Consider the following 18,141-nt stretch of genomic DNA (forward strand, 5'->3'; position numbering starts at 1 on the left):
CAGTGCAAATGCCATGCCAAATCAAAAACACCAGATATCGCTATGCGCCATATTGGGCTCGATCGCACAGGTACAGCGGCTCCACAGCGGAGGGAAAATATACAGGTGCCCCCGGCGCTCGTCGCCTCATATGGGGTTCTCCATGCCCACAGGAGGCGTTATTTGGAGTCCGACTGGCTGCTTTGGGGCCTCTAGGCCTTTGCTGCGGATCGTGCCGTTGGACCCCAGTCCACGCTTCATCATCTTGCCCAAGACGGTGACGAGCTCGCAGGCGTCGCTGAACATGTCGTCGTCCATGCCCTCGGTGGCGTCGTAGACCTCTGCTATGGTGTCCTTGGCCAGCTTGCGACTGGAGTCGGCATCGTGGACGCAGTCGAACAGGAACGCGGCATACTCGGTCTTAACGGATAGTCGCAGTGAGTGAGAGCCCCACAGAAGTTGGTCGGCCAGACGAGAGGCTTCCTTGAAGTATTCGTGGGCGGTCGGAAGATAATCTTGGGCGGGCATGAGGAATGACGGCGGAAGCAGCGCCACGTGCACCTCGAAGCCGGGCGGCGGACCGACGGGACCGCCCTCGAGCGGATGCGTAGGCTGCACTGATGATGACCTCGACACCGGATCATCGCTGGGAGACTCGAAGTCCTTCTTTCTGTCCGACTTGGCCACCATCTCTGCTGCGACCTGCATCAGCTCTGGGGTCCAGCTTGCCATGCTGGACACAGAAGGGTGGTTGTGAAATAGGACAAATATGTGGTGGAAGCTGGCACGGAGCTTGTAGGCCAAGACCTTGAGCTCGACGTAGTTTCCCACCATGGGGATGACGTATTGCTGGAGCATGACGAGGCCCTCGCGAGCGAGCCATATGATATGCAGCACGCGCTTCAGGAAGTGAGGAGATGCGGCAGGGTCAGGGCGACGTTGCTTCTTGGCGGCGACGAGTTGCTCGGCGAGGTTCAGCGAAAGCCCGAGAATCTTGAAGAGCATCGAGGACAACAGGGGATTGTCGTGCTCGACGGCTCTTGCTAACCTCCCCAAGAACTTCTGGTCCACCTCGGACGACGCCATGCCGCCTGAGTTGTGGCCAGACGACCGGCTCAAGGCGACAACTGGCGAGCACACTTTCGACGACGAGTCCTCTGTCGAGATGACCGCTTCGGAAGGCAATCCTGGGCGGAGAGAGATGGTTTGGCTTTCTCTAATGACGCGCGTTAGGGCTGTGATGCAACATGGGTGCAAATGCTGGCAAAATCGCCCGTAGGTTGAACATCCAACGCGCTGCAGAGCGGCCAGACGTGTGAGCAGGGACTGGTGCTAGCGAGGGTTACAGAAGCAACTCGGAAAGAAGAGCACCCCGCGGGCCTGGAACTGCCAGACGCGGGAGGATAAGAGACCAAGCCGCTGGATCGATAGACAGCTGGCAGGCCGTGATTGGGTCTGGGGTTGGTCTGCCAAACCGATCGGCTCAGGGGTTGAGGCTGAAGAAGGACGGAGCGCGCGCGGCTTGTGGAGGCATTCAACGGACGAGAAGCGGGATGGGTGGCTAATGCAGCCGGGACGTGGTAGGCTTGAAGAAAAGAATCCCGGCGCAGGAGACGGAGCTCATGTGCGGGCAAGGCAAGTTTCCTGGGGGTGGTGGGGAAAAGACAGACGACGAAGTCAGCCGAGCTGCGATGATTCCGAAGGTGTCAACCCCGGCTGCATGGGCTGGGGCGGTTCAGGCTGACGGGGTCAGAGATGGCTCGAGCTCCAGGTTGCAGGCTGCAGAGACACCAGAAACCAGACATGAACAAGGACGGTTCGAAGCATTCGGGAGACCAGATGTCGTCGGAATTCGCAGCAAGCTCCAGCCACACGCGGCCGATGCCCTGGTTGAAGGACCCCTGTCTGGCCCCTGGCTGTCCAACAAACTTGGACTCTTGCCCCGGTGGCAGCGGACAAGGGGCGGTGAGGGCGGAGCTGTGCCGCCTCGACTGGAGCTTCAGGCCGCCCAGCATGCAACTGAACTGAACTGGGAGTGTTTCGCCACAGCTCGGCCCGGCGGGACTGACCGAGAGCGACGACGGAGCGCGAAGAGCGTCATGGTCTCATGGCTGGGCGCTTCGCCAACGCAGCGACGAGTGCCGCCAGTCCGGCCACTTCTGGTCCGAGTCGCGTCAGACCGTGGCGTATCGTGTTCTCGGCATGCCATGCCATGCCATGTCCGTTAGAGTGCCTGGTCGATCAATGCAGAGAGGCTGGGGCTGCGGGCGAAACTGCCATGCCCTCTCGACGCACGAGCTGCAGAAGAGATGCAGTAGCGCCGCGTCCCACCGTCCCCCCCAAGCCGGCAATACCACGATCGAGTCCTCTGGCCAATGGTTCTCAGGTGCATACGGTGTCTGGAAGGTGCGAAATACAGTGGCATGGCGTGCGCAGGAGACAGGATGAAGACGAGCATGGCCTCAATGCCCAAGCAGATATGGAATAGGAACTCGACGAGACGAGAGGAGAGGTTAGATTCTTACCAATGGAGGCGTGAGCGCTGCACACGAGCGGTTTAGCAGGCCAGCCAACGAGCCAACCGACGGCGACAAGAGCTAAGAACGGGCGCAGGCGGGACCCGAAACTGGTCGAGACGAAACTGATGCAAGACCCGAGGGGCTATCGTACTCGTACAAGAAAGAGCTCGAAGACGTGAGGTCAGCAACGAAGCCGCTGGTCATATGCCGAGGTCGAGTGAGCTGCCGGACTGGCCGTCATGGCCTGGGCGCGGTCTAACCGCCAGACACTGAAACGTCTGGACGGCGGGACAGGTCGCGTGCCGCTGTAAGCTGGACGTCACTCGCAATGTTGGCTGCTGCAGCGGATCGTGTTGGACAGCGGCGGCGCCGTTCTCGGGCACGTCGTAGTAACGCGAAAGGGAGCAATGGCCGTCGCCAATGGCAAGGATACTGGATTCGTAGTAGTAGCGGTCCCGCAGTTGGGGCATCGACGTGAGCGTGGGGAGGGATCGATGTGCTGTGCGAGCGAGTACAGTACTGTATGCACTCTATGCCGGCCGACGGGACTCTGGATGAGACGTGCAGAAGAGGAAGCAGAAGCTGGTCTGCGACGGCAAGACGGGTGTGAGGTAACGTCGCGCTTGTTTTGAATTTACCTCAATGGGAACGAACGTGTGTCGCAGCACAGAGTGCGCCGTGGCTGGGGACGAGGAGGAAGCAATAAGCTCGGCGGGCGAGCTACACACCAATGATACTTGCCGGTACGGAGCGTACGACGGAGGGTTCGTTACGGCAAGGTGCGCAAGGAATAATAATATGGAGATGGACGGGGGGAGAAGCAATTCTCGCGGCAGCTGGACCGGACGCGCCTGGGTCGTGTCGAGCGAGACCAGACCAGGGGGGAGAGGACGGGGCCAAATTAATTTGTTACTCGCTGGGTTGCCGCTCGTATAATTTACCCACCGCTCGGCGGCGGCGGCGGCTGACGGTCAACAGAGAGGGCAGTCACCACCGGCCAAGTACTTGCCTCGCGAACGTACGAAAAGGCACGGTACGTACTCCGTACTTGGTAAACGGTACTGGCAGGCGCTGGCCCTCGACATGCTGTAACAGCCAAATGTACAGTGCGTCGCACTTCGTAGAAGTGAAGCGATATCCAATACCCCCAAACACACGCATGTGTTGCCAATGCGTCGTCCGTCCCGCCTTCATCGCCCAACAACAAACAACCACCAACCTCCCGCCCGCGTCCAGCGCCATCCAGCGCCGCCCAGCGCCCACGATTGGAGACAACACAGCACCGCCGCAAGGCAGAGCCAGCACATGCGGCCCGTTATGCGGCCTTGCCGGCCCTCGACCCTCGCTCGTACAGTGCAGTACTGCATCATCACTTATTATAGTGTCCCTCATCAGTCCGTCCCCTCCGCGTCGGACCAGTGGCGGCGACCTACCGGCCACTCAGCCGTTCGGGGCCCCCGTTTTTGCTCATCCCTCCACCTCCCCCAGCCTCCCTCTTTTTTTTCTCCCCCTGTGCTGCGGCGCGCGCCCCGTTTCCCGCCACCTTGCTCCCGCCGTGGCCAGACTGACGGACCACGTCATTGAAGCTTATCGCCTTTTTGGAGCGAAGAGAGAGAGACAGAGACAGAGACTGGCGGTCAAGCCCGGCCCATTTCGTTGCGGATGCTACCACCAAACATTGTCCGACGTTGGATATGGCAAGCTTACGGCGTCAAGCTTCCATTCCAGTGGCCTGCCGCCGCACGGCTTAGACCAGCCCTACCCGCGCCGCTGTCTGAGACACCCGCCGGTCTGCCACGAGCTGTTCCATGCTAGTTACCTACCGCGTCGGACAAGGCACGGCATTGTGTTATTGTGCCGCCTTCTGGCGCGCCCCTCGTACGTTGGTACCTCAGTATACTTCGCACGCACGTACTTTGCACACGCATCGCCTCCACACGGCTCAGGAACCACACGACGCCAACCGCACCTTGAATGTGCAACATCGCCCCGATATCTCATTGAGCCTCCAGTTGCCGCTATTACGGCTGCGCAAAAACGGGCGAGCCTTACCTACTCTACTCGTAAAGCCATACCCGTGGCCGCCGTACTCCCTTTTGAGCCTCCCGAGGTCCCAACCCAAACGCCCCGCCCCCCAGTCCCTTATACTCGGATCTATTCTAGACAAGATATTGTGTACATACAGCAACAACAAGACGCAGAAACTGGTATATCCGCTCACAAAGAAACTCTCCCCTTGGTTCCTGCACCAGCCTTGCGGCGCCGACCTCCAGCACTCAGTGTCGAGTCCCGAGCCTGGTCGTCGTCTTTCTCTTCCAGGCGCGCCGTTGCTCCAAGCACCACCAACTTGATCATGTCCCCAAATGCAAAAGCAACCGAATTCAGGCCCACCCTCGCCTTTGGCCCCAGCTCCGTAATCAGCAGATGCTTGGCCTCCTCACCCTTCTCGACCAGTCGCTGACACTCATCCGCTTCGGACCGGCCACCGGGCGATGCCGTCCATACTTCCCATCTGTCGAAGGGATCCTGCCCGCTACCGCGTCTGGCCTGACGATTCCGTAGACCCGGCGCACCACTGTCATCTGAGCCGGCGCTGCCCGAGTGCTGCTTGCGTCGCACGCCAATGAGACTGCCGTCCGAGACCATGTCCCACAGACCAGGGTTGGATATACGCTTTTTTGTTTGTTTCGACGACTCCCACGCGCACCAATCGCTGTTGCACTCATCGTTCGGCATCCGCAGATAGATGGCGTCGCTGTCCTCCGGCGGAACAAATGTATGCAAGATCAAGTCCCTCGAATCAGCTTCAACGTAGCCCAGCGCAACCCATGTGAGGCCAATCGTGTCGGGCTCAGACTGCTGATGGCAAGAAAATGCACATTTTAGTGGCCGAGGGAGCATTCTCTCAGTCTGGAGCGTTTGGATGACGGACCCGTCGTGACCGCTCACGAGATAGACGCAGTTGGATCCGGACACCAGGTACAGGTTCAACGACTGCAAGAACTCAATGAAATGCGAACCGGATTCGCCCAGGCCTTCTATCGCCAGTCGCTGCGATGCCCACACGCCATTCTCATGCGCGGCCAGGTGAACGTCGCCTTGCCTGGTGACGGCCATGATGGTAGTTGTTGGTCTTGCACGGCCCGGATCTTCTGCAAGGCAGCATAGTTAGTCGCGGCCCACTGGCAGAGAGGCACACAAGACAAAGAAGGGATTCAACGAACTTTTGGCAGTACCCAGACGGGCACACGTCAGCCCCTGAGGGAAAATGGCAACAGCCTCGCTTTCGGTTGACGTACGTGCAGATGCACTGGTCAGTGTGCCGTCGGCATGCACGATAAAGATCTGAGGTTCGCTATCCGATGCACATGGATCGAAGAAAAACGCGGCCGGTCTGTGCCTTGAGGTAGGGACCGAGACTGATGATCCCCACGCCCTGTCGTCTAGGTTCCAAAAAGAAACCGTTGGATGCTCTGATCTCTTTGGCCGTGACAAGAATGCCAGCCACTTGGACTTGGCATCGACCGCCATTGTTATGACCGGACACAAGGTCGCTGCGGCCTCTTCACCTCTAGCAATCACATAGCTCGTCCCCGTGCCGCGAACGGACCAGACCCGAATCGTGCAGTCAAGGCTTACCGACACGATGTGCCCGTCATTCGAGCTCGTCATTGAGACAATGTCTAACCGATGACCTTGGGCGAGAGACTTGACCGACATCATGGGGCCGGCATTGGACTCACGGTCATCCTCATCCTCCCACAAGAGGTAGTTGGTCAAGAGTCGCAGGGCTGCCACCACTACGACGACAATGACGACGAAGCGAGCCAGCTCATGGTGAATAAAGTCGTAGGCGGCGGGGAGTAAGGTCGGCTCCTTGGAACGCGGTGTGCGGTCCGAGCCCTTCAGGACGAAGACGAGGGGTTCATATACGCGCGCCGTGTAGCTGTAGGATGATGGCTTGATGATGTTGATAACCTCCTGAGCCGTCTCGTGATCTTGCATCCTCAGCCACGATCTGGGGCTTCTCGCCTGATGTATGTCCTCAAGCAAAGACGACTCTGGGTCCTCGACATGGAGATCGGACCCGGTCCACGACCCAATGAGCTTTTTGAACAGCCCCTCGTCGCCGAAGAAGTGCCACTGGGCAATGAGGACAAATCCAAACATGACGATGGTACCGGCAATGCGCGTCGACATGGCGACCCTGCCCTGGAGCATGCGATCCAACCACGATCGGCAACTGCGACTCTCACCGACTCTGCGATTATGCCTCATGGTGGCCTTGGTAAGAGCGTCGCCGAGCTCCATTCTGCGCACATCGACGCTCAGCACGGCCAAGAAGAAAGTACAAAGGTAGAAAAAGTCGAAGACGATGGCGATAGCCGCAAAGACACAGAACTCGGACACGCCTTGAGATACCAGTCGGGACAGGACTGTAAGTATCACAACGTTCTGGAGGGTGGTGGCCAAGGCTGTGTAGGCGGTCTGGCCAAAGGCCTGTCCAATGCGGTTGCTGACACTGTCCTCGAAGGGGGTGAGGATGACGGCGTTGATGAGCCTAAAGATGTGTTCAAGGCTCATGGCGAGGATGACCACCGGATAGGCGGCGCGGGGGATACGAGAGAGGTCGATGTTGAAGATGGCGCAGACGGTGAAGCTGGACATGGTGGCAAAAAAGATTTGCGTCGCGATGGTTACCATGAGACCAAACTTGGACTTGACAGCCATGAGCTTAGACAAGCTCACGAGGAAGTACAGGAAGGTCAGCCCGTACGCAATGGCGAGGCTGGCCATGTCCTGCATCGATATTGGGCGGAATTGGAATTCGTAGAGCTGGCTGCGGGTGGCATGCCCGTCACTGGGGTAAATGTTCCACTTGTCTCCTACTTTCTGGGGCAGACCGAGCGCCCTGCTTTCCCACTGGCGGCCGATGGGAGAGTCGCGGAGGTGGAGAAGCGTGATGACGAGGGCGTCAGCCGCAACGACGCGGCGATCCTCGAAGCGCTTGCCACTGAAAACAATGGAGTGGCGGAGGGTGACATTGGCAGAGGTAGACTGGTTCTTCTTGTCGTTGATGGTCACGAGGATGTCTGGGTCGGCGAGGATCCTCTCGCGAGAGCAGCGCCAGTAGAGCAAGGGCGAGTGGAAGAACCACGACTGGTTAGTCAGACCGTTGGCGACGTGGAAGGCATCCCTCTGAGTCAAGGTCAAGGCGCCGTCGTGCACGTCGCCGACATGGACGCCACGGGCAGTTGCTGGGCGAAAGTTTTTGGTCATGCCAAGCAGCTCGTCTTGCAGGTCGAGAGCGGACATGAGGAGGTCGGTGTTGAGGGCCTCCATGTACCCGGCGTGGACCCATATTGAGCGCATGATGATGTCGGGCTCGGCAGCGGCCCGGTAGGACAACGGCTGGGCGACGGTCCAGACATGGTGGGGAAGGTTTGACGCGGCGTTGATGAAGTCACTGGTGAAGAGAAAGGGGATGGGGTAGATGAGGATGGTGGCGACGGCGGCGGATATGAGCAGGGTGGTGACGACGTGGCGAGCAGCATAGCGGCCATAGCGCGCCGGGAGGCTGTAGAGAGGATGGGTCGGAGGCAGGACGGGGGCCTCTGTTGTTCTGCCGCAACGGTCAGAACGGGAGTCGAAGTGACATGGGACGAACCTGCTCCATTGCGTGGTGGAGCGAAGTAATAAAGCGACAACTTACCCTCGCAGAGGGTACAAGAGGTACCATATCATGGTGAGCTGGTGGCGGCCGCAGAAACGGCAGCCAGCGGAGAGCAGCAGGTGGACGGTCCGAGGCGACGATGCCGTATGCGCCGTGCTCCGTGCTCCGTGCTCCGTACTCGGTGCTCCGAGACCCGTTGCGCACGCGCAGCTGTGTTGGTTGCCGAATGCTACAGTAGGTCGGTATTACAGTGCTCGCCGCACCGGTCGACTCGATCCGGTCCCACGGCACGGGATCGCAACTGGCAGTGCGGTTCGTCGGCTACGGCGACTTCCGCGGAGACGGGGGCGGACATGGACTCATGTGTGAAGACGGGCTTGAGACGCGGCTTGGGGAGCGCGCTGGGAGCAGGTGAGTTGAGCGGGCGAGCGAGCGCGACCAGGCCGACGGGACGTACTTGGGGGCAAAGGCGGCGGCGCAGTGCTTGCTGCTGCTAGTAGGGTATTACCGACCTTATTAGCTGTTGCGGGTACCTACAGCGGGAGCAGGCAAGGGTTGGCGTGGATTGGCGTCGGTTGGCTGCTGTCAAAGCATGGCCCGCACCGAGCGCCTGATCGATGGAGGGAGCAAAATCGGGGCCGTCGGGGCGAAGCTTGACCAGGTGAGGAAATGGGCGTCAGGACTTGTCACACTCGTCGGTACGGGCAGGGTCGAGCGGTCACGGTACCAGGTACCGGCGCTACGTTGGGGAGGCCAGCCTCGAGGGCTCGGGGTCTCCGGTACAGTGTACTTGACACTTATTGTGTGTCCACGGTGTTTGCTCACAGCCTGTTGGCGCCGGTGACGGCAGGCGTGACGGAGGCCCGTCCCACGAATGAGCAACGCGGGCTCATGCCCCAGGAAAAATGGAACACTCTTTACAGCGCCTGCATCACTACGCGGGCCCTTGCGTGAAGAAGACGAAGGAAATTGCAATGCATACAGGATGTCCTTGTTTGAAGAAATGTACAACATGCGTGTATGAGTTGGTTTTGTGGTCTATACTGTACCGAACTACGAGCACAGACGCAGGGGGGGCAGGTAGGGTGGCCACCCGCATTCGGCGACGGCAGCCAGCACAATCTGACGGCCTGGCCCCACAGCACTGCTCCTGTGTGAGCGACCGAGATCGACGGATGCCGCGATTCCATATCTTCCGGCCTGCCAGCGTCGACCCTGCTCCGCAACGAGAGCTCCCTCGACGCTTCGGGGCACCGTCAAGCCATCCAAATTCCCCTACCGGAACGTACGACTACAGCACCGCGGCGCCATCGCCCTTGCTAAAGCCGGGACAAGCAAGCATCCACGACGCTGGCGGAGCCTGCGCTGGCAGAGCAGGAAATATGGCCGCTGCATGCGCGAGAGATGCCAGTTCTACATAATACGCAAATGCGATACGTCGCCGACTCGATCGAACCGCTGGCTTATACCGTCCAAATAAGGCACTATTTTGCAGAGACAGGTGGATGATGCCAGCTCGCTGTAACGCCGTCAAGCCGGCCGCCTGCCAGCAACCGCGCAGGCGCGCCCCAAGCAACTTGTCCAGACGCAGGACGCGGCACCTGTGCAGGCGTTCATCGGGATGATGTAACCTTGACACATGACAAAAAAGCACAGCTGTCCTTCAGGGGCCTGAAACGGGTGCTTGAAACCTGCGCAGGTAGCAATGAGAGAGGGCCGTTGATGCAAGGCCCCCATGCCGCAGTCGTCTGTTCCGGCTTTGGCGCAGGGACAGGGCCCAGTGCGTTGGCCAATGTTGACTGCCTGCTTCCATGCAAGCAATGTAGAGGTTTCCGTCCATATGTCGACGAGCAAAGGTTCAAAAGCACATGTATTGGCAAAGCCGCCAGCAATTAGTCGCCCCCGTGCAGAGCGTGAGATTCGCAGTGAAGCCGCCCAGCCCCGGTGCCGAAAAGGGTGCCACCATCCGGTGTGTGGGGGCGCTCTCCACCAAGCACTGCACACCACTGGACTTGCACACTTCACTTGCCAGTCCATATATCTGCTTCACGCCTCACCTCACCTTTGAACACAACGAGCTTCAAGGCGTGGCTTTTCTCATGCCTTTCCCGCGGAACCGTCACCATTCGTGAGCAGCCGTGTCAATACAACCGTCGCAGACATGGCTGCCACAGGAGGCACAGTCGACGCGGCCCTCGAGGAGCTCATCTCGACCTTCAACGAGCTCAACAGCGCCACCGTCGAGGAGTTCGACTCGGAACCCAGTCCCCTCGAGTTTATGCGCTTTGCCTCACGCAACGCACCGTTTGTGATTCGAGGCGGTGCATCCTCGTGGAAAGCCTGCCGCAAGTGGGACGCTGCCTACCTCAAGGCTGCCCTCGCCGGCGAGTTCGTCAACGTTGCCGTCACACCCCACGGGTACGCCTACCACTTGCACCGCTTGCAACTACCTGGACGTGATCTCTTGAGCCTGACGTGGGAAAATCCCCCGAACCCAGCAACGCCGATTCGCCCACGTTCTCGCCTGCGCATCAGCGCCTCGTCCTCGCTAAGCCTCACGAGGAGAGTCAGTCATTTGACAAGTTCCTCGACTACGTGATTGATCAGGAGACAGACCCGGCGTTCCCTCTCGATGCAGAGACAAGATATGCCCAAACCCGTCAGTCACACACTCTCACCTTTGCTTCCCCCCTGATTCCCTTGACTAAAGGTTGCGATGTCGCTTCCAGAAAACGACAATTTTCGGGATGAGTACTTGACCCTATTCCCCGATGCCCAAAAGGACATACCTTTTGCGCGAATAGCCCTCCAGAAGGCCCCGGACGCCATCAACCTCTGGATAGGAAACTCCAAGTCCGTCACCGCCACTCACAAGGACAACTTCGAAAACATCTTTGTCCAGGTCCGCGGCAGGAAGCACTTTGTCCTTCTCCCGCCGCTATGCCAGCCTTGCATGAATGAGAAGCTCCTGCCGCCGGCGACGTATGTGCGGCGACCTCAGTCCGGCGGCTTCTCGCTCGAGGTAGACGAGGGCAAGGAGCCGGTACCGTTCGTCACGTGGGACCCTGAAGACCTCAGCTCCAACGCGACTTCTCTTTCTCGACTTGCGAACCCGATGCATGTGACTCTGGAGCCGGGGGACATGCTATACCTGCCCGCCATGTGGTGAGTCACGAGTTCTCCATGCAGCATGCGATTCGTGGCACACATGGCGTCTAACGACAGTCTTACCACAAGGTATCACAAGGTCTCTCAGTCTTGCATTCCAGGCGATGAGGGTTTCGTCGTTGCCATAAATTACTGGTTCGTACTTTTCAGCCGGAGAGCAAAGTGAAGCCCTGGATGCCGCTGACCGCTCACTGCACAGGTACGACATGGAATTCAGTGGGACGCTGTACCCATTGGCATCTTTCCTGCGAAACCTTGGGCGAGCATGCGACAAGTGACGGCAACGCCCCTGCATCGCAGCAGGTGCAATTGCACTATGATGATGATGATGATTATACAGCTCATCACATATCTTTTCTATCCCAAAATACCCGTCTCTTGAATCATGCATGAGTCTCCAGCCCTCTCATCTGTTTCATCACCTCTTCTTTCGCTGCGAGACCCTCTTTTGGGCCCTCAGCTCCTTCTTCATTCTCGGGTCAACCATGCGGTACCGACCCTTGATGCCCTTCGGACGGCCCTGGATACCCCTGTTCACGCCCTTTGCCACAACCAACTTGGCGGGCTGCGATGGCTTCTTGCGCGCAGCCTTACTCAGCAGCTTGGCTATGCTCTCCGCCTTCTCCTTCTCCGTCATGCCCTCGTCGTTTGCAAGCATATCCGACTTCTTCTTGAGCTTCTCCAATTTCTGCGCGGCCTTGAACTTCTTGCGTGCCTTTGCCTCGCGCACCTTCTTGATGGGTCGCGCGTTGAAGGCCCGCATCTTGTCCTTGATCGCCTGCGCGGCAGCCTTGGTGATGGGCTTCATAGGTTTGTCGTGCCTGGATTCCTCGTCAATGAACCACTCTGGCAGCCCATCACGATCACGGAAGGCCCATTTATTAAAGCCGTCATCCACAGCATCATGACTGGTCTTTTGCCCTGTGGCAAGCTGGTGTGCGAGAGTCATGGCTTCGGCAGTAATGATGTCGATATCTGCGCAGGGATGGTCAGCGTATTCTCTCCCAACAGTGCCAGTTGTAAAGGACCAAGGGACTTATGAACAGGTCTGCACTCACCCAGCTTTCCGTCTGGCCGCCGATTTGTCTCTTGTTCCCAGTCATCATCGCCGTTCTTCACCGTCTCGAACGGCTTATTCTCATCGTCAGACTCAGACTCAGACTCGATAGCAGTCGTTGGCGCAGCCGAGACACCATTCGTCGGCTTGCCCCGGGTCGTCTGGGATTCCCGGGGGTTCGCAACAGAATTTCTCGCCTCTTGGCTCTGCTCCAGGCCGGGAAGAGTGATCCCCTTGAAGATGTCTTGGTTGAAGAAAGCCGCCGCCCGCTTAGACAGGCCGTTCTCACCCGGCTCGGAGTCGTCCAAATCTCTCAATAGACCGTTGGGGGACACTCCCTCATCGTCGTCGTCCGATGAGTCTTCCTCGTCCAGGTCGCTGGATTCGCTCTCTTCATCCTTCTCGCTGCCCGAGAGTCCTTCCCACTCATCGTCGCCGTGTTCTTTCCTTGCCTTCTTTGCGCGATATTTCGCGTCGGCTTCGGCCTTGCGCTCACGGTAATTGTCGTACATGGAGTCAAGCTCTCGTTCGAGTCGGTCCTCCTCCTCGTCACTCACTTCGTCCTCGTCATCCTCCTGGGCCTGTTGGTTGTCCAGGGCCTTTTTGGCGTCGTCGGCAACCTTGGTCATCTTGCCGCGAGCCAGTCTGCGCATTGCATCCGTCTTGTCGACTTTCTTGAGCGAGAACATGGAGCCTTCGCCAATCGGCCCTGCTTCCTCCATGCCAATATCCATAGGTGCAACCATGTTGAGTTGCATGCGAACAATCTCGCGCTGCTTGCGCTCGTTTTCTTTTCGCTTCTCACGCTTCTTCTTGCCGCTATCCTTGTCTTTCATCGCCTGAAGTTCTTCCTGGATCCTAAGCTCTTCGTCCATGGAGCCCACTTCGGCGACCTCCTCAGTCTCCTCCTTGTCGGCGTCATCCGTCGTTTTCGTCTTGAACCCAAAAATCTCCCGAACTCTGAGACGCCATTTCAAGAGCAGCTTGAAATCCTTGCGACCCAAAACTTTGAGGTCGGCGCAGCAAGTCCTGATCTCCGGAGTAGTCTCGGGGAGCTTGTCCAGCGCGGCCAAGGCGACATCCCCATTCTTTGGCTGCTCAAAGGTGAGCTTGTTGGAGCTTCCCAAAATGGCAATCGGATCTGTCGTTTGGATGAATTCGCTCGCCGGGACTTCTTTGAACTGCGTGTAATCGCCTTCCTCATAACCGTCACGCTTGCGTTTCTTGACCTCGGGGTTGTACACCTTGGCTTCGTTGTTCGGCGTCGCACCGGCTAATTCTGCGAAGACATACTTGGGGTCCAGGAATCGCGGATCCATTTTCTTCGGGGCTTTGTAACCACGGCAGACGACGAAGATTTCGGCGGATACGTTTCGGGACGAGGGGGGTTTGGTGGCTTCGACCTTGGTGAACAACTGGTTCAGAACCCAGAGAAGTGGGTTGTAATCCTTGGAACGGAACACCTTGGTGACGAAGGTGCCACCCTCGACGAGGAATTCTGTTGCTAACTTCATGGCCTGGAGCGCCAGCTCTGCCTGGTTGAACGAATCTTGCGCCCAAGCCGTACCGACATTGGGCGCTCCGTCGTGAAGTACCGTGTCCGCCTTCCAAGTCTTGAAGTGTTGTCGGATAGTGGCACGGCACTTCTCGGTTGTGATGTCGCTTTGGAAGGTAATGACTCTGGGGATCGGTTTAATGGGCGCCAGATCGACACCAACAATCAGACTGTTGACTGGCATGACCTCGGCCGCCACCTGACACCAGGACTGCGAGCAGCTCGTCAGCAATTGAGGCGCAGGCTTTGGCAGAATTCAGACTCACGCCAGGGGCAGCGCAAAGATCCAGAAGGACCTTGCTCTTCTCCAAGAAGCCATACTTCTTGTTGAGTTGGATGAGCTTGAAGGCAGCACGGGCACGATAGCCCTTCTCCTTGGCAAGCTTGTACCACTTGTCCAGACGGCCTTTGCCGTGCTTCTTTTGAATCGCCATAAAGACGGTGGTGGTCGGCGAAGAAGCAGCGGCACGTCCGGTCCTCTTTGAGTGAACCGCGACCGCAAAAAGGCCCCGCGAGCACGAAGTAATAGCGACTGCCAGAAATTTTGTTGCAGATAAGGGCGTCACGTGGCGATAGCGGGAAAGAATGGGTCCAGGGACTCCGAGACTTTGGAGTCAAGGTACAAAATTGTGGCCTGCACGCGCAGTATTCGGGCCTGTCGCGGCGCGCTGGGCGGGTACATGGACCTCTTCGCAAGGGCCCGCCACCAACAGCGCCCGGGCCCCACCTGTCCAGCTGCCCACACGCGTACGAAGCAGGATGTAACGCTTTACCAGACCAGGCAAGCCACTGGGCAAGGAAGCCGCTGTGCAGTGGCTCGATGATGCATTGGCGCTGCAACTGGAACTCATCTGCAAACCCACCACCACCACCACCCCCCGTTGCGCCCGCGCCGCAACGTTCGTCGCCGTCGTCTATCCACCACATGCCACGCCTCAACCAAGTCGATTTCCGCTCTTGAATCAGGGTCCGGTGAAGGCGTCGTTCTCGACGCAGGTGCCCGACCTGGCCGTTCTCATACACAAGTACATACGCGGCGCGACACTTTCGACGATACAATGAGCGGACGGGTCCTCGCGGCCGGGCTGCGCCCGTTGACGCGACGCGCCCCAGTCAGCCCGGTCCGATATCTGCATCGACTACCGACGGGAGGGCTACTTCGGGCGGATGCCACCATTCGCGCGACTCAAAGGCGCATGTGGTTCGGTGGCAACGCCTTCCACAACGCGGTTACCGCCCGGAACGCCTCCTTTGCTCGGTTCCTGCCTAAGCTTGTCCTGAAGTTTGCCAGAATACCAGCCATGTTTGGCGGCCTAGCCATCGGCGCGTTTGCGTGGGTCCAGTACCAGGCCACACGTATGTTCTGTCCCTGTCTCCTTCATCCCTTCCGACGTTGTGCTGACTTAGTCGCCGGCGACAGAGGCAAGCGCCTATGCGATTGACATATTCAACACAACCAAGGACACGGTCTCAACTACCGCTTCGACCATATTCGGCGGCGCCAAAGACATCGCAGAACAGACGTACCATGGATGGGAGACCACGAAAGAACAAGTGGAGGTACCCGAGTGGTTGAAGAAGGTGCTCCGGATCCATGAAGACATCGGGACCGGAGGGTCTGGAGGCCCCGGCGGTGACGGCGACCCAAAGCAGAGCAAGCTAGGTGCGGCCGCCGCTGTCGGCGCATCTGCAGCGGCATACGGATATGACAAGTCAAGCGAGGAGGATCCTCGCGAACTTGACGAAGTGGCCAAGGACGACCAGATGATGATTTTGACAAAGAAGATGATCGAGATTCGGAGCATACTTCAGAAAGTCGGACAGTCGAGCTCACTGACGCTACCATCCATTGTTGTCATCGGCTCGCAATCGTCGGGAAAGAGCTCGGTTCTCGAGGCAATTGTTGGACACGAGTTTCTTCCCAAAGGATCCAACATGGTGACTAGGCGACCCATCGAACTGACGCTCGTCAATACCCCCGGGTCGACAGAGGAGTATGGAGAGTTTCCGGACCTAGGCCTGAGGCACATGACCGACTTTTCGTCTATACAGCGCACGCTTACGGAGCTCAATCTTGCTGTATCCGACGCAGAATGCGTCTCGGACGACCCGATTCACCTTACAATCCACTCTGCGAACGTCCCCGATCTATCACTTATCGATCTTCCTGGCTATATTCAGGTCGTTGGGCAGAACCAGCCTCTACAGCTGAAACAAAAGATCTCAGAATTGTGCGACAAGTATATCCAGCCCCCGAATGTGATTCTCGCCATCTCTGCTGCGGATGTGGATCTTGCCAATTCTACGGCATTGCGGGCCTCGAGGCGGGTCGATCCTCGCGGAGAACGGACCATCGGAGTCGTCACCAAGATGGATCTGGTTGACCCAGTCAGGGGCGCTGCCATCTTGAACGACAAGCAGTACCCGCTCAGGTTGGGCTATGTGGGTGTTGTGTCGAAGGCGCCGCAAGCCCCAGGGCTCTTCAAGATGGGTCCGAAAGACCTGCTCTCCGCCATTGCAAAGCACGAGAACTCATTTTTCTCATCGCACCCCCTCGAGTTCGGCCCAGATGCCGGGGTCAACGTAGGGACCACTACACTGCGCAAGAAGTTGATGCATGTCCTGGAGCAGACCATGTCGTCGAGCTTGCAGACCACCAGCGATGCCATCAGACAAGAGCTGGAGGAGGCAACATATGAGTTCAAGGTTCAGTATAACGACCGGCCTCTCTCCGCCGAATCCTATTTGGCGGAGAGCCTCGACGCGTTCAAGCACTCCTTCAAGCAGTTCGCCGAGGAATTCGGGCGCCCACAGATGCGGGAACTCCTCAAGAGCGAGCTGGATCAGAAGGTACTCGATCTGTTAGCAGCCAGATATTGGAACAAGCCGATCGCGGATCTGTCGGTCACGCAACCAGAGCCGGATCAGATCGCGGATTTGCCACAGGCTGATGTTGACTCATTATACTGGCGTCGGCAACTCGATGCGTCAACCTCGGCCCTGACCAAGCTGGGTGTTGGACGGCTTGCCACCACCGTCGTTGCGTCGTCGCTGCAGGCGCAAATCGACAGGCTGCTGGGCAACTCAAACTTTGCCACCCACCCCTTCGCAAGAAAGGCAATCATGGAAGCGGCTTCGACGATACTCAATGAACGCTTTTACAGCACAAGCGATCAAGTCGAGAACTGCATCAAGCCCTTCAAGTTTGAGGTCGACATTGAGGACAGAGAATGGGCACAGGGCCGGCAACATGTAGGCGATGTGCTCAAGAAGGAGCTTCAAGATTGCGAGTCTGCCATGGGCCAACTCGAATCAACAGTCGGCGGACGGAGAAAGCTCAAGGAAGTCATGAACTTCGTGGACAAAGCGCGCAAGGGTGACATTATCGTTGAGGGCGATGGGCGGAGCGGTGCTGGCGGATTCAGTGCCGCTCTGCTAAGCAAAGGTAACTCTACCCACGGCCTACCTCTCCTACCGGGTTGCTAACGACGTTGCAGGACGTGAGGCCGTTTTCCTTCGAGACAGGGCCGACATCATCAAGATGCGCCTGTTGGCAGTTCGGTCCAAGCAGTGTGCCTCGGTCAAGAACAAGTACTACTGTCCGGAGGTCTTTTTGGATGCCGCCGCTTCAAAGCTAGCCTCGACGGCCGTTCTCTTCCTCAACGTCGAGTTGCTGTCCGAGTTCTACTACAACTTCCCGCGCGAACTCGATCTGCGGCTCGGCCGACACCTCTCCGAGGAGGAGGTGGAGCGATTCGCAAAAGAGGACCCGCGCATCCGCAAGCATCTAGAGGTCATCCGCCGCAAGGACCTGCTGGAGCTCGTACTCGAGAAGATGGAGAGCTTGCGGCAACTGGAGGGCCGGGAGCGGGAGCGAGCATCAGGTGCCGGTCGCCGGCGGGATGCGCAAAAGGAGCGGGGGCGATGGGGCCTCTTTTGAGTAGAGAGGCAACGCCGGCGCAGCCTATTCTTTTCCAATTTCGTCCTCTTTCCCTATGGTTGTGTAGACACGAGGATGCCCGGAGTTCATGTGGAGGCGGTTTTGTGTTTTTCCTCCCGACACTTGTCATGCCAGCACGGTGTCCCCATCAAGACGGGGGACTCTGGAAGCTCTCTCTTCTCTCGCACAGATACATGTTTTCCTGCCAGACAAGCCGAGTGTTGGTCATAGACAGCCACACCAATGGCT

At 58.3% G+C, this 18,141-nt stretch overlaps 6 protein-coding genes across 6 annotated transcripts; 2 read left to right on the forward strand and 4 right to left on the reverse strand.

The window, feature by feature from the left end:
- Window positions 1–126: 126 nt before the first annotated feature.
- On the reverse strand, window positions 127–1,065 carry PLICBS_008735 (uncharacterized protein; the record flags this gene model as incomplete). The annotated part of the gene is made up of 1 exon (XM_018324800.2): window positions 127–1,065. One exon carries the CDS (start codon window positions 1,063–1,065, stop codon window positions 127–129), a length of 939 nt encoding a protein of 312 aa, XP_018176194.2.
- A 3,650-nt stretch (window positions 1,066–4,715) lies between these two features.
- On the reverse strand, window positions 4,716–5,615 carry PLICBS_008736 (uncharacterized protein; the record flags this gene model as incomplete). The annotated part of the gene is made up of 1 exon (XM_065601445.1): window positions 4,716–5,615. One exon carries the CDS (start codon window positions 5,613–5,615, stop codon window positions 4,716–4,718), a length of 900 nt encoding a protein of 299 aa, XP_065457517.1.
- Window positions 5,616–5,666: 51 nt separating this feature from the next.
- Window positions 5,667–8,175, reverse strand: PLICBS_008737 (uncharacterized protein; the record flags this gene model as incomplete). The annotated part of the gene is made up of 2 exons (XM_065601446.1): window positions 5,667–8,111; window positions 8,167–8,175. 2 exons carry the CDS (start codon window positions 8,173–8,175, stop codon window positions 5,667–5,669), a joined length of 2,454 nt encoding a protein of 817 aa, XP_065457518.1.
- Window positions 8,176–10,333: 2,158 nt separating this feature from the next.
- PLICBS_008738 (uncharacterized protein) lies at window positions 10,334–11,341 on the forward strand (the record flags this gene model as incomplete). Its single annotated transcript, XM_018324797.2, has 3 exons — window positions 10,334–10,590; window positions 10,671–10,831; window positions 10,902–11,341. 3 exons carry the CDS (start codon window positions 10,334–10,336, stop codon window positions 11,339–11,341), a joined length of 858 nt encoding a protein of 285 aa, XP_018176191.2.
- A 417-nt stretch (window positions 11,342–11,758) lies between these two features.
- PLICBS_008739 (AdoMet-dependent rRNA methyltransferase spb1) lies at window positions 11,759–14,386 on the reverse strand (the record flags this gene model as incomplete). Its single annotated transcript, XM_018324796.2, has 3 exons — window positions 11,759–12,315; window positions 12,399–14,163; window positions 14,219–14,386. The coding sequence occupies 3 exons, from the start codon at window positions 14,384–14,386 to the stop codon at window positions 11,759–11,761; spliced, it is 2,490 nt and encodes an 829-aa protein (XP_018176190.2).
- A 624-nt stretch (window positions 14,387–15,010) lies between these two features.
- On the forward strand, window positions 15,011–17,892 carry PLICBS_008740 (dynamin-like GTPase mgm1; the record flags this gene model as incomplete). Its single annotated transcript, XM_018324795.2, has 3 exons — window positions 15,011–15,308; window positions 15,373–17,397; window positions 17,450–17,892. 3 exons carry the CDS (start codon window positions 15,011–15,013, stop codon window positions 17,890–17,892), a joined length of 2,766 nt encoding a protein of 921 aa, XP_018176189.2.
- Window positions 17,893–18,141: the final 249 nt, after the last annotated feature.

Source organism: Purpureocillium lilacinum (genome assembly GCF_023168085.1).
Source record: "Purpureocillium lilacinum CBS 284.36 DNA, scaffold_6, whole genome shotgun sequence".
Taxonomy (NCBI): Eukaryota; Fungi; Ascomycota; class Sordariomycetes; order Hypocreales; family Ophiocordycipitaceae; genus Purpureocillium; species Purpureocillium lilacinum.